Source organism: Typha latifolia, chromosome 7 (genome assembly GCF_019914945.1).
Source record: "Typha latifolia isolate L0001 chromosome 7, TyphaL0001v2, whole genome shotgun sequence".
In the NCBI taxonomy this organism is placed as follows: Eukaryota; Viridiplantae; Streptophyta; class Magnoliopsida; order Poales; family Typhaceae; genus Typha; species Typha latifolia.
The window spans coordinates 4,090,751-4,103,080 of record NC_133092.1 but is presented as its reverse complement, the minus strand read 5'-3'; the positions used below and the strand labels follow the sequence as shown (position 1 = coordinate 4,103,080).

Sequence of the window (12,330 nt, the reverse complement as noted above, 5' to 3'; positions counted from 1 at the left end):
GTAGAAAAAGACTTAGAAGTGGAAATATTTAGAATAAAACGCAAATGCCTAAATGGTAGATAGAAGCTTGCATAGATTTTATAGATTCAAAACCAGAGAGAAAGAATAAAGCCACTCTTACTACATAGGTTGGCCATCTCCATCGAGGCTTGCTTGCTGCACTGCAGAAACTTCTCATATTAGTTGGAAATGATCAGTTGATACCTTTAATACTTCCATTATGGTTGTCAACGATTTGTCTCCCAAATTTCCAAGACTCCTAGTGGTCTTACACCTAACTAGGTCAACGTTCATGGTACCAACTATGAAAAACCTTCTCCTTTTCTAGGACATACTTCTAATTAAATTGGGCTTTCAAATATTAGCTTTCATTTTAGTTTATAAGGATTATTCTTGAAACATTCAGCTCTCAATATATTCTTAGAATGAATTGGCACTAGATTTTGACAAATGTAAATAAGAATATATGGCTTTAAAAAAAAATATATATATATATATATATATATATATTTCTTTTTTACTGTTCTAGAAAGCAGCCTGAACTTAACCACCACCACCAAAGGTCAAGGATAGAAATGAATGGTACATCTTAACAGGGGAATATAGTGACTTTGATAAAGACTTCGCACTAGCAAAAGAAAACTGCTTAGTAGAATCCCACCGTTCTCTTGATGAGGCCAAGTGCAAATAACTCCACTCATTTTCCTATCAAAATGCACAGTTAGACAGGTCCAAGAAAGGCATGCAAGGTTTTCTTTGTAATTCTAACATAGTTTTCTTCGTGTTCATTTAATCCATTTTCGCAGGCTTCAGTTTGATTAATCCCACTCTATCTATCTATATGCCACAAAGAAAGAAAGATAAGGAAAATAAATTGGCATAAGTGATAAATATCAACCTTAGGCAGCATCTCTGAAACTTGATGAGGATCCAAACTTTGCCTGCAATGATTGTTGTATGGTGGTTTAGATGCATCCCCACCTATATGTGATCATGACCAAACTTTTCATTTCAGTAATATCATCTCACCTTTATCACCCACTCAATAGAGCTATTTTTGTTCTTCCCTTTCTTTCAACTTGAGATGACACCTTTTCTTTCCTTTCTCCTATTAATGTGCAAGAAGAATCAAGGAAAGTTCTACAAGGGACATGAGGTGGTGGTTAAAAACTAAGGCTATCACTGCTTTTGGGTCATAGGATTTAGGCTGCTACTTCATAACTGTACTTAGTCTTCTGAAATGTCCTAAATTCTAGAGGCCATTCAATGTTGGATCATGGCTATTCTCATTACTTGCATCTGTTACTACACATATATATTACCTCCTTTCCTAACAAATTTTTAAATAGATCAACTGGCAATATTACTGAGAGAGAGTGATACCTATGAGCATAATTTTACGGCATTAAAAGAGAAGCACATACTTAGAGTGTTTATTATCAGTTCAACAAGCATCCAAATTATATAATACTCACTGAAGTAGAAGATAGAGTAGGACCACATGTATAATGCTGATGGAATAAACGAATCATTTATCCACTCATAATTGATGGAATAAGCAATTAAATAACAATGTCTAGCTGGTAAGCTATATAGAATGTCTTGCCTCCATTAAGATCTGCCGCAATTTAAAGCAGATATTCTAATGTCATAATCATGGATTAAGAATGATGACAGTGCCCCCACCATTAGCCGCAAATCTAAGTTAAAGTGGTCTGGTTATTGTAAAAAGATGTCAATTAGCTGAAGGGAGATTGAGAAAAATGAACACCATAGGGGAACACATCAATGATAAGGCTACAATTCGTTTGCTTGCTAGGAATATAATTTTTATCATTTGATCGCGCACTTTCTTCGTACTTCTTTTACCGCAAGAAGAGTAATCCAGAATCAATCCCACTTTTGCTGTTAATACTTTTATCTTTGTACTTAGCTAATTTTACTTTCTGAGCTAGCTTTCAGTTCTGTTTCTTGCATGATTTGCTAGTATTCCTTTCTTAAAACTTTTCTTTTTCGACATATTTGCTGACTGTCTGCTTGTTGTTATGCAAGAAGTCGAAAAGGAATAAATATCTGTGGCCTATCCAAATAGATTACACAATGAATAGGATTGGGATAGAAAAGACATAAAATAACTGAAATGTATCTCTCAAGTCCCCACAAAGTGGAGCCTGCCTTCAGGTATCACACTCCCAGACCCACCACTCCACTTCAGTGTGCCACCAAAACAAAGCCTCACTCCTTTTCATCTGCTTCCTTCCCCCATAAAACCTCCACAAGAGTGTCTTCCATCCACTTACTACTTCCTTCTATCCATCCATCTCAACTATCTTTAGCAACTGGCAAAGGAAGCCATGAAGTCTGCACTGCTAGAACTGCAACTCAAAGATGAGGAATTAGGAGATGGGCTAGATGAGAATAGAGATAAGAAGGCAGAAAGTTGTGTCCAGAAGCACTTGGAGCTTAGGCTTGGCATGTCATCAGATACTGTGTTTGAAGGTAGTGAAGGCCCAAGGACAGGGTTGAGCACTCCCCAAGATGGAATAGTAATCCAAAACAAGGATGGACCTACCATTGGAGGGGCAAAGAGGTGCTTCTCTGAGACTGGAATCCATCCCTGGAATCTGCCTTCCAGGCAACAGAAGGTTGTTTTAGAGCAAGCTCACCAAACTCTAAACAGTTGTCATGTCTCAAGGTTTGGATTTGGATACTCTTTCCTTATTACTGTATAAGATGTCAAGATCTTCTTCCTTCCTTCTTTGTATGTATATAATCCTTAACTTTTATCTTCCAACGAATATGCTCCATATGAACTTGACAACTAACAAATACACTTCCACTGAGGTAAAAGTGAATATCAATTATTCAGTTCTTTTTTCCCTAAATTTCATGTCAGATTATTTTGTGCCGAGTTCATGGCTCAGTTTTCATGAAAAATGTCGATCATCTTATTTTGGACAAGTAATACGCCAATATTGGTTTTTGCTAAGCCAAAAATTCTTGCTCAAGACAAGATTATTCCTTTGTTTTCTCTAAAAACTACTTGGAATGTGGTTTGGGACAAGGAATGATTGGGTAGCATCTTTTGAATTCTAAAGAGCTTTGCATGACAGTGATGGAATTGTGGTGATAAAAAAGGAGTGCCTGCTCTGTGGTATACAGTGACAACATAAGGTCAGTTCTATATTAAATAGCAACAGAGAGCAATACTTCTTTTATTAAAGATTTAATCCAAGAAACTCTCAATATCATACTTAGTACATGTTACCATCTTCTAAAATTTAATCAATTAGATATGATCCTTGCGTAGTATGCAATAAGACAACTATCTAAATGTAACTTCTGAACACTGTCAGGGCTATGCATCCCCCTCCACCAGTGGTCGGCTGGCCTCCTATCCACACTTTTCGAAGGAATTTAGGATCTCCTCACCTGTCAAAGCCTACTAATTCAGAACAGGAAGCAGAGATGACAAAGCTCGTCGACATGAAGAATGAATCTAAAATAATTACTAGCCCGACGATGTTCGTAAAGGTAAACGTAGAAGGCTGCACAGTTGGAAGGAAGATAGATTTGAAGGCATACAATAGCTATGATTCGCTTTCTTATGTGCTCCAAAAGATGTTCCACAATTTTTTGTCTTGTAAGTTCTGGATCAAAGATGTTCCACAATTTTCCTTTTCAAGTGCAATTACTAAGAGTTTGTTTACGTCATGAGGCATCTTCTTAAAAGAAGAATGTCAAATTCTATTAAGACTGACTACATTTCAATTAGTAGTTATATATCCCTATGCAGTGGATGACAAAAAATAGTCCCTCCTTTTATCTTGTTCAGATGATGTTGTGAAGAACTCAAATCAAGATGATCAAGTTGAGACCATTCCTTCTAATTATATTCTTATTTATGAAGACAACGAAGGGGATCGGATGCTTGTCGGTGATGTTCCATGGGAGTAAGTTTTCTCTACTCAAATGATTTGCATAGAAGAGGAGGAGTAGATTCTAATACAAAAGTTATATATATATATATATATATATATATATAGGTTGTTCATCACCTCAGTGAGAAGGCTATATATCACACAAGATCCTAGAGCACAACACTGTGGAAGCTCATTCTGCAACGTATGTTTGAAAGTAGAAATATATATATTTTGATACAAAAGGAGAGATTTAATTCTTTTCAAACACTCATGGTGGTGTTGGATGACCTTTTTGCAGGCTGATCACACTGGAAACATGGAGAGAATTTGTTGAAGTAATAAGGTAGTAGAGAGAGTTATGTTGTATTTGATGCAGTATTTGGAACCTTATTAGGAATGGATCTTTAGGAAGACGTGGATCTTAGAGTTATAGAACTTTCTGATGTAAAAATTTTGCTTATATATATATATATATTATATTGTAGCTTAACTTGTATGATCATCTGATGTAATTAATATGAATCCGAATAATCTTCTGGATTATTTACAATCTGTGAGAGCTAAACAATAAATTTTCTGCTCAGGTGTAGGTAGAATTTTATGATAATTATACTTGCCCTGTAGATTTTCCATGGAAATATGGCCATATAATAACCACATACTATGGAAGAGAAAAGCCTAGTTTGGCTTAATAAAAATCTGAAAAGAAAATTTTACTTTAATTATAATAGAAAGTAATTATAATTTGTATGTAGAATAAAATAGACATCTTAAAATGAGAAAATAGGGGTCGTATAAATAATAACTTACTACTTGGTTCTAACATAACCAAAATTCTTAACCTCGTACCTATCATTGCGCTAACATATTAACCCACAGAATTTTTTGTTTCCTAAAGGAAATAAAAATAGATTGCACATGTGTGTGCTACCATTAGCTTGATTCATGATCTAATGATCCATTCTTAAGAGAGTTGGTCAATATATCTAATTTAAATTAAAAAAAATATATTAAATTTTATGTCTAACATATAATTAACGTACAAGCTCATGATAAAAAAAAGTTTTGACCCAACGTGGTGAACGTAGATTATGAGGAGCTGACTGCATGTCTTAGGGTCAATGTCTATGCACTCGGTTGGATATGTATGAATGCATTGATTCGGATTGTGTTTGAAAGAAAATATAACGTGAGAGAATTTGAGGGAATATAATCTGAACCATTGGATAGACGTGATTAAATGCCCCGCACCTATTGTGGTGTACATCCGAAACCGACTTTGATAGATTATGAGATCCGGATCCATTTAAAAGGGGCCTAATCCGACTCGATATTTCGACCTTTCTGGCATTCCACTTCTTTAGTTTTGAGGGCTTGATTTACGTAAATTTTATAGTCTCTCTGGCTCCTCAATCTCGCGGTTTACGGTCGCTTCCATCTCTTCGAAGTTCGAGCGAGCGTTCTCCGACACTGGTGACGAGCTTCGCAGAGGTAACTCTTAATCTCTTTCTCCTTCGCTTAATCGACGATCCGAAACCCTAATCTCTCTGCTACTTATGAGGCCTGTGCTTTCTTTGCGTCAATTTGGATTCCGGCTAATTGCAAAGTAGGGTGATTTATTTCGTAGGAGTTTTTGTAATCTCTAGGCTTGGATTTTTCTAGTTGCTTTTCGCATGCTTATGCGATGAACTTAGTTGAGTTTTTTATATTTTATTTTAAATCTTTTGAAATTTTGAAATTTCTCTCATGAGGCATGATTTGTTTGTGACTTAACCGCCAGTGCATGAGATAGGAACCTCTATAGCCTTTAATTCAAAACCATTCCGTCGAATTAAAGTAAAATAGGTTCCGCCATAACTCGCAACCCTAGATTTGCAGTATGGAGGAAAGAGAAGGGAAATGAGGAAGAAAGGGAAAAGGAGAGAAGACAGTGCTCACCTGCCTCCATCTTCTGTCACTCCCGCTGCTGTATTCGATGAGCTAGCTGTCTGCATACTTTATTAAAAGAAACTATTTGGATTTGGTTGATTTCTCCCATTTATTTTGTTACTTCACAATTACTTTACTTCTCTTCATTAAAATCCTTCATATGACTCAGAAACTATTGCAAGATTGTATTTTGTTGCTTCTTTGTTTTTTCTCCACGAAGAAGGTCTAATAATAATATAATATGGGACTTTTATTTCTCTTGCAGCCTTTTTCTTATCTGCGGGGAACTCTTAACAGAGGGGCTGTACTTGTGCATCTCAAAGAGTAGCGTTAGTAAGTAAAATTTCACCTCACTATCTGGAGGTAATATACATACGAATAATAAACAAGACATGAAGCGCAAGCGAGGATCTAAAGCAGGTAAGAAGAAAGGGAAAAAGAAGGAGGTGGCGAGTGTTCCAGCTACATCACCAGTTCGTGTAAATGCAGAAGATAACATAACCTTGGATCAGAGTAATGACAGCCAACTTAATTCCGAGATGGATATTCAACCACCTTCCCTTGCGTCAGAGATGCGGAACACTGTGTCAAGTATTGATGTTGATGCACCTGATAATAGATCAAAACCAATAACAGGATATCGTCGTGTTAGGGTGAAACTTAGATCTTCAAAAGTGTTAGAACCTCATCGAAGTTCTTCAGATGCACAAACACCTAGTGACGCAGGCCAGAACAGTCTGCAAGCTCCAGTAGAGATAAAGGAAGCTCCTGTAGAGAAGGAGGATAGTGTCCATTCAGATGGACAAACATCAGAAATAAAGGATGCTTCTGAGTATTTACCAAGAAAACCAAGCAGCATCAAGATTAAGTCTTCAAAGGGCTTAGGTTTATCAAGTGAAACTGTGCAGGATAAGGATGCCAATAAGCTAAATAGCCCTCTGCAGAAGCCAAATGAGGGAAACCCTCTTCTTGTAGCTAATGAGAAAAGCACAGATTCAGCAATGCCCAGAATTCAAATAAAATCACCTTTCAAGGATCCTCGTTACAATGAGAAAGAGTTGGCTACCTCATTGGCAGTAAGTAGGACCTCTTTAATCAAAATTCTGAACATGGTTACCTGTCAAGTATGATATTTATATGAGGATGATGGGCTTGTAGCATTAGCAATATTTTGTTCTACAGGTGATTAAGAAAGTTATGAAGATGGATGCAGCTGTTCCCTTCAACACCCCAGTGAATCCGGTTGCTCTCGGAATACCTGTAAGTATGTTTTCAAAATTCTGAATAGATAAAGTATATTATCTAAACATCCTTACTGCCTGTGGAGAATATGTCCTGGCCGACTTAATTAATTGGAGTATCCCGAAGTTTTTTACATGTTTTAACTAACATGAAGCTAAAAATAACTAGCACACTTTGTGCCTTTAAGTTCATATGGTTGAGTTGAATATCCAAATGCTAAAAGTTGCTATACTGCCTTGCATTATCCTTTGTAAATAATGTCTTCTTGTTGTTATTTCCCAAATGCACTGGAGAAGCTCTGTTAACTTTATACTGAAGTTGCCATGGTGTAATTGTGTAACCAGGTGTGAGGTTGTATATTTTGCAAATTTGACCTCATTAAGGTCCTAATCTAAGCATCTCTCTAACCTTTTATGTTTTGACAACTCAATAGCTTGCTCAAGTAAGGAATATAGTTATGCCAGTGGCACATGAGGTTCCAGTTAACTGTCAACACGTTAATCCTCGACAGTTGTAACCATCATTAGGTGGGATATCCTCATTCCAAGTAGTGCCAAGTTCGGCATTGGGTCGATGTGGGTCAACACAAAGTCAGCATGGGGTCTTCACAGGGTGCAAAGAAGGTGCGCAGGGGAATGCTGAGATTTTCCCCTTTATTACTGTCGAGAAGAGAGTGACAAGAATGTGCTGACTTGTGTCGATCAACATGCCTGTCACCGCCATCCTTCTGTGGGAAGCTAATGTTGTATTAAAGTTAAAGCTGGACTAGACCAGTTGCTTTGCTAGATTTGATATTCTAAAGCAACTTCTTTGTCATAAAAGTAGTTTCAATTATGAGATCTTTACATAATTTGAAGTAATAAATTGATCATGGAGCAGTATAAACATTACAACAGACACATTTTAATTGTGTAAGAGTCAGCAAATGAATGACCACTTTATAAGCTTCTTTGACATAACCCTTGCCAGTGGTTATAAATGATCAAAAAAGAGAAAGAAAAGAAGTACATAATACTAATATCATAGTATGTATCCTGATCCACATATCTAGAGGTGGATGTAGTGGATCCATCAAAATTTCCTTTCATCGTTATTAGACAATACAATTGCAGTTTTTCAGCATCAGTCTATATCCATGTATAACACTTACGTGCTTGTGTCAGTAGACATGAATGTCATGTCCATATATTCACGTGTAACGGCATGATGACATGCTTTCTAGTGTGCGTGCGCCTGTATATTCTATCTAACTTGACCAATACTAAAATTTCCTTTTTCAGGATTATTTTGATATTATAGACACTCCTATGGATTTTGGTACAATATGTGATGATCTAGAACAAGGACAGAAGTACATGAACTCAGAAGATGTTTACAAGGACGTGCAATTTATTTGGCAGAATTGTTACAAATACAACAAGAAAGGTGATTATATAGTGGACCTTATGAAACGGGTGAAGAAGAACTTCATGAAGTATTGGTTGGCAGAAGGCTTGTATTTTGATGCACGAGATAATGGTAAGTATTAGACAATCTCTCTTAGCTATAATGTTTTTCATTCTATATGGTTATTATATTGTATGGGAAGCTGAAATGGGCAATATAGTACTCGTAGATTGAGCAACAACATTGCGATCGCTCATGGAGGCATACCCAGATTTGGTGGAGACTTGGAGTAGGGAGCATGTCTTTTTCTTCATAATGACCCGACTTATATATTTTTTATAGAATTTCAGACAAGTTATTTACCATTTACATGATTCATGTTATCAGTTGATTTTCATGACTCTGTTTTCTTTAATTTTGCTTGTCAACTCCCTCAAAGCAATGCTGAAGCTTGAAAGTTGAAACTACTTCGGGCCTTGGAGCCTTGTCTGTAGGTGTTGAATTTAACAGCTTACAAATTGTTCCGTTGCTTTTCCAGTTTCAATCCGTTTTGGTGCTTCTTTGCCAGTTAAATCTAGTCTTTTAGTTGCAGTCTTGCAGTAGATAGACATAGTCAATTCTGCATATCCATCATTGCATATGGATCAGTCTTCTATTCTACTATGTGTTAGTACATTCTAGTCTGTTAGGGATGGGGCACTACACCTTTGTTTTTGATACATACAAATCCTTGGGCTTTTGCAAGTTCCATCTTATTATCCATTATTAAGTTACATGATTTCGGCGATAGTAAAGTTATTATGATATGATCCATAGATGTTGACAGCATTGTACTTGCACATATAGTTGTATTATTCACATTTAGGAATTCTAATTGAAAATTGTGCAAATTTTATGTTTTTTAATTATTGAGTTTATAGTATTACTCTAGTTGTTGGAAAGACGCATTTCAAAGTAATTGAAATTTCTCTGTAGGTTCCACTGACCATACTCAGATTGAGGAGGCTATGCGGTCTTCGCAAGATAAGGTGTATTCAAAGGTCAAGCCAAAGCACAAGCGACGGCGTTATGCGTAATTACTTTGCTTTTTTTCCCCCTTTCTACTGGATATGCATTTTCTTTCAGTTTCCTATTTGTTCTCTTAGTAAGTTGGAAGGATTTCTTTTGGCCTTTTACTATGTGTCCTGTGGTATTCTTGAAAATAATCGAGATGCACAATGAAAAGTGCCCTCGAGAATTAAGGAGTCATCCTCATAGAGCCAAACTAATAGAAAGTCTAGATGGAATGCAGAGGAAGAAAAAAATGAGCAAGATAAATAATGGCAACCAAGTACATTTTATTTTCTATATACAAATTTGTTGTGCAACATTATTATATTCTCGATTAAACTTGGTACAAGTTACCGGACCAATTTAAAATTACCTGTGACATGATTTCTGTACAATATAGTCATTGATGCGTTTGGAATATTTTGACGGAAAATATACAATTTTTGCTATGTATTAAAGGTTGTCTTTTCAAATAAATAAGAAATGTTGTGATGCTTTATTAACTACAGTTTTAACATAAGTTACATGGAAATTTTCCTTTCACACAGTGGAAAAAGCTGCTAGATGACACATGCCATAGTATTACTGTTTTGGCATAGCTATTATGTTATCCTCTCTTATCTTCATTGTACCATTGGAAGATGGATTACCAAGAGTCAGTATCTCTTTTTTTATGCTCATATTTTCCAACTGCCACTATTTCTTTTTACATTTCTAATCATTTTAGACAGGTTTTTTTTTCTTGCCTTTGACTGATTTATCATACAAGTTCATCATTTAGGTTTTGCATTTTGAATTGCAGACTGAATAATCTCATGGTTCTTCTGCTTCAATTTGTTTACATCATGAAACAACTTCATTGTCTCGTGAAGTTTAACTTTAATGTAATGAATTTCAATCCAGGATTGACCGCCATAAAAGCGATTGCTTGTGTGCTGTTTGCGTAGTCAGGAGGCGTAGGAAGGAACGTGAGGAGAGTCAAATAGCTATAACAAACAGTAATCTCTCCCAGCAGTTCAAGCTAGAGGTTGCTACCAAGATCTGTGTATCAACTTCCTTGCTATTATTGATTATCCACATTCACTATTTTACAATTTATAGCCATGGGAACCTGCCCTTTCAAGTTCTATGATTTGTTTGTTTTTTCAGAATTTATTAGTTTATTGAGGACAGCTTTGAAGGTTTGATGGTATATTTTCCTTAAAACTTGCAAACCTGGCTATAGTTATTTCAAATATAGTAAAATTAGTATACTTCAGTAAGTAAATATATGGAATATGAGAGATGAGATGTACCTTTTTTCAGATTATGGGTTATTTGTAATTATTACAATGTATGGGCTGAAGTACATCTCAGCATCTGTTGTCATTTGATGCTGCATTTTCATAGCAGGAAAATTCCCCTGTTGATAACCGTTGCAGTGAGGATGCGAGCTCAAGCTTGGATCATTCACCAGATACTCGTGCAAGCGGTGATATTGAAGAAGCTGAAAACAATAGGAAAGTTAAGACCCCTGAGCAACTCAACCTTGTCCAGCAAGAGAAGCAGGAACCTATGGGTGATGAGATGGAACTTGATCATAATGGAACTTGCAGCACTAGTCAACCTTCCCAGCTGGTGACCCTCGAGGATGGAACGGAGGACTCTAATCCACTGTCCGATGAACAAGAATTGGAGTGTAAGGAATCTGATGAGCAGGAAGATGATGTATCTTCTCGTCAAAAGGAAGATATTGTGGCTGATCAACACCATGAGGTAATTAGAAGTTCTGCGATATCTTGTGTTTCAGTTTGCAGTGGGACTTATATGGATCGGTAAGTGGACATCTTTGAAATTTTGGTTCAAAGACTTCACCTTGAGTAGCTTGCATGCAAGCTATCTACAGCTTTCTCCTAAAGCAGCTGTCGATGTCATAGCAGGATATGTTCTTCTCTATTCCAAAGATGGATATGTTCTTCTCTATGCCATAGCAGGATATTGCGTCTAGCCTGATGTTACTATCTGATTTGCTGCAGGAATCATCGAAAAAGTGTGAGCTCCTCCAGACGGAGGAGAGTCCTGTGCAAGAAGAAAACCATTCAGTCTTGCAGATTTGCACGAGCCTCTTCCCAAGCAATCGTAGATCTGTATGGAGAGGACCTCATTCTTTAGCTGGGCGTCCTGTTTCACTTCGAGATGGTCCTATCCGTTCTGCAGTGGCAGCTATCATGAAACAATAGTAGAAATTCTCTTCTCTTCTCAAAATATAGTAGTTCTCTAATCTAGCTGGGTTCTTTGTATCAGATTCACGCAGTGTTTGAGTTTCAGTTCAAATATATGTATGTTCAAGATGAGAATTGTGTCACCTCGAGGAAGAGCTTGTTATGTAGAGAAATTGTAGATCAATCCTTTGTGATGTCTCATTAATCTTATATAGGTATGTACATGTTTAGGAAATTAATATCATATAGGGTTAGAAAAATTGATTACGAATCACGATATAAGTTTTTAATGCGAACAGTTTCTCTCACCAAAGATGGATTAATCTAAAATATCTTCTTTGTATCTGGGGAAGATTTAGAGGTAAAATTCAAGCATAAAATCTAATTTAAGATTGGCTTATCAATACATCAAGCTGATCTTAAGTTGTAAATGAGCTTATTCCACGTCTTAAATGAGTGGAGTTCAATTCGAGTCATAAATAAGCCCATTCAAACATTAAAGAGATATATTAATACTTTATAATATATATATATATATTCAAGTTTAATTTAAGTTTGAATCAGACTTAATCAGGCTCGATTAGATTTAAATTAATTTA

General features: G+C 36.2%; 2 protein-coding genes across 5 annotated transcripts; both read left to right on the top strand.

Annotated features, from left to right (window-relative positions):
• Positions 1-2,215: 2,215 nt before the first annotated feature.
• Positions 2,216-4,419, top strand: LOC140792520 (auxin-responsive protein IAA25-like). 3 transcript variants are annotated; one of them, XM_073143572.1, is made up of 5 exons: positions 2,216-2,695; positions 3,357-3,643; positions 3,836-3,953; positions 4,047-4,125; positions 4,222-4,419. In XM_073143572.1, the coding sequence occupies exons 1-5, from the start codon at positions 2,355-2,357 to the stop codon at positions 4,255-4,257; spliced, it is 861 nt and encodes a 286-aa protein (XP_072999673.1). In that variant the 5' UTR covers positions 2,216-2,354; the 3' UTR covers positions 4,258-4,419. The 3 variants fall into 3 exon arrangements, 2 of the variants coding, with proteins under 2 accessions (XP_072999673.1, XP_072999674.1); XR_012109766.1 differs by lacking the exon at positions 2,216-2,695 and adding an exon at positions 2,811-3,174; XM_073143573.1 differs by lacking the exon at positions 4,047-4,125.
• Positions 4,420-5,260: 841 nt separating this feature from the next.
• Positions 5,261-11,915, top strand: LOC140792271 (uncharacterized). 2 transcript variants are annotated; one of them, XM_073143156.1, is made up of 8 exons: positions 5,261-5,414; positions 6,118-6,928; positions 7,035-7,112; positions 8,375-8,612; positions 9,456-9,552; positions 10,434-10,557; positions 10,923-11,285; positions 11,546-11,915. In XM_073143156.1, exons 2-8 carry the CDS (start codon positions 6,245-6,247, stop codon positions 11,747-11,749), a joined length of 1,788 nt encoding a protein of 595 aa, XP_072999257.1. In that variant the 5' UTR covers positions 5,261-5,414; positions 6,118-6,244; the 3' UTR covers positions 11,750-11,915. The 2 variants fall into 2 exon arrangements, with proteins under 2 accessions (XP_072999257.1, XP_072999256.1); XM_073143155.1 differs by having other exon boundaries at positions 10,920-11,285.
• Positions 11,916-12,330: the final 415 nt, after the last annotated feature.

Coding starts and splice junctions, on each gene's coding strand:
- LOC140792271 (XM_073143155.1), top strand. CDS start 6,245: ATGAAGCGCAAGCGAGGATCTAAAGCAGGTAAGAAGAAAGGGAAAAAG. Junction 8,613..9,455: donor TTTTGATGCACGAGATAATG/GTAAGTATTAGA, acceptor ATTTCTCTGTAG/GTTCCACTGACCATACTCAG. Junction 9,553..10,433: donor CACAAGCGACGGCGTTATGC/GTAATTACTTTG, acceptor ATTTCAATCCAG/GATTGACCGCCATAAAAGCG.
- LOC140792520 (XM_073143572.1), top strand. CDS start 2,355: ATGAAGTCTGCACTGCTAGAACTGCAACTCAAAGATGAGGAATTAGGA. Junction 2,696..3,356: donor AACAGTTGTCATGTCTCAAG/GTTTGGATTTGG, acceptor GAACACTGTCAG/GGCTATGCATCCCCCTCCAC. Junction 4,126..4,221: donor GTGGAAGCTCATTCTGCAAC/GTATGTTTGAAA, acceptor ACCTTTTTGCAG/GCTGATCACACTGGAAACAT.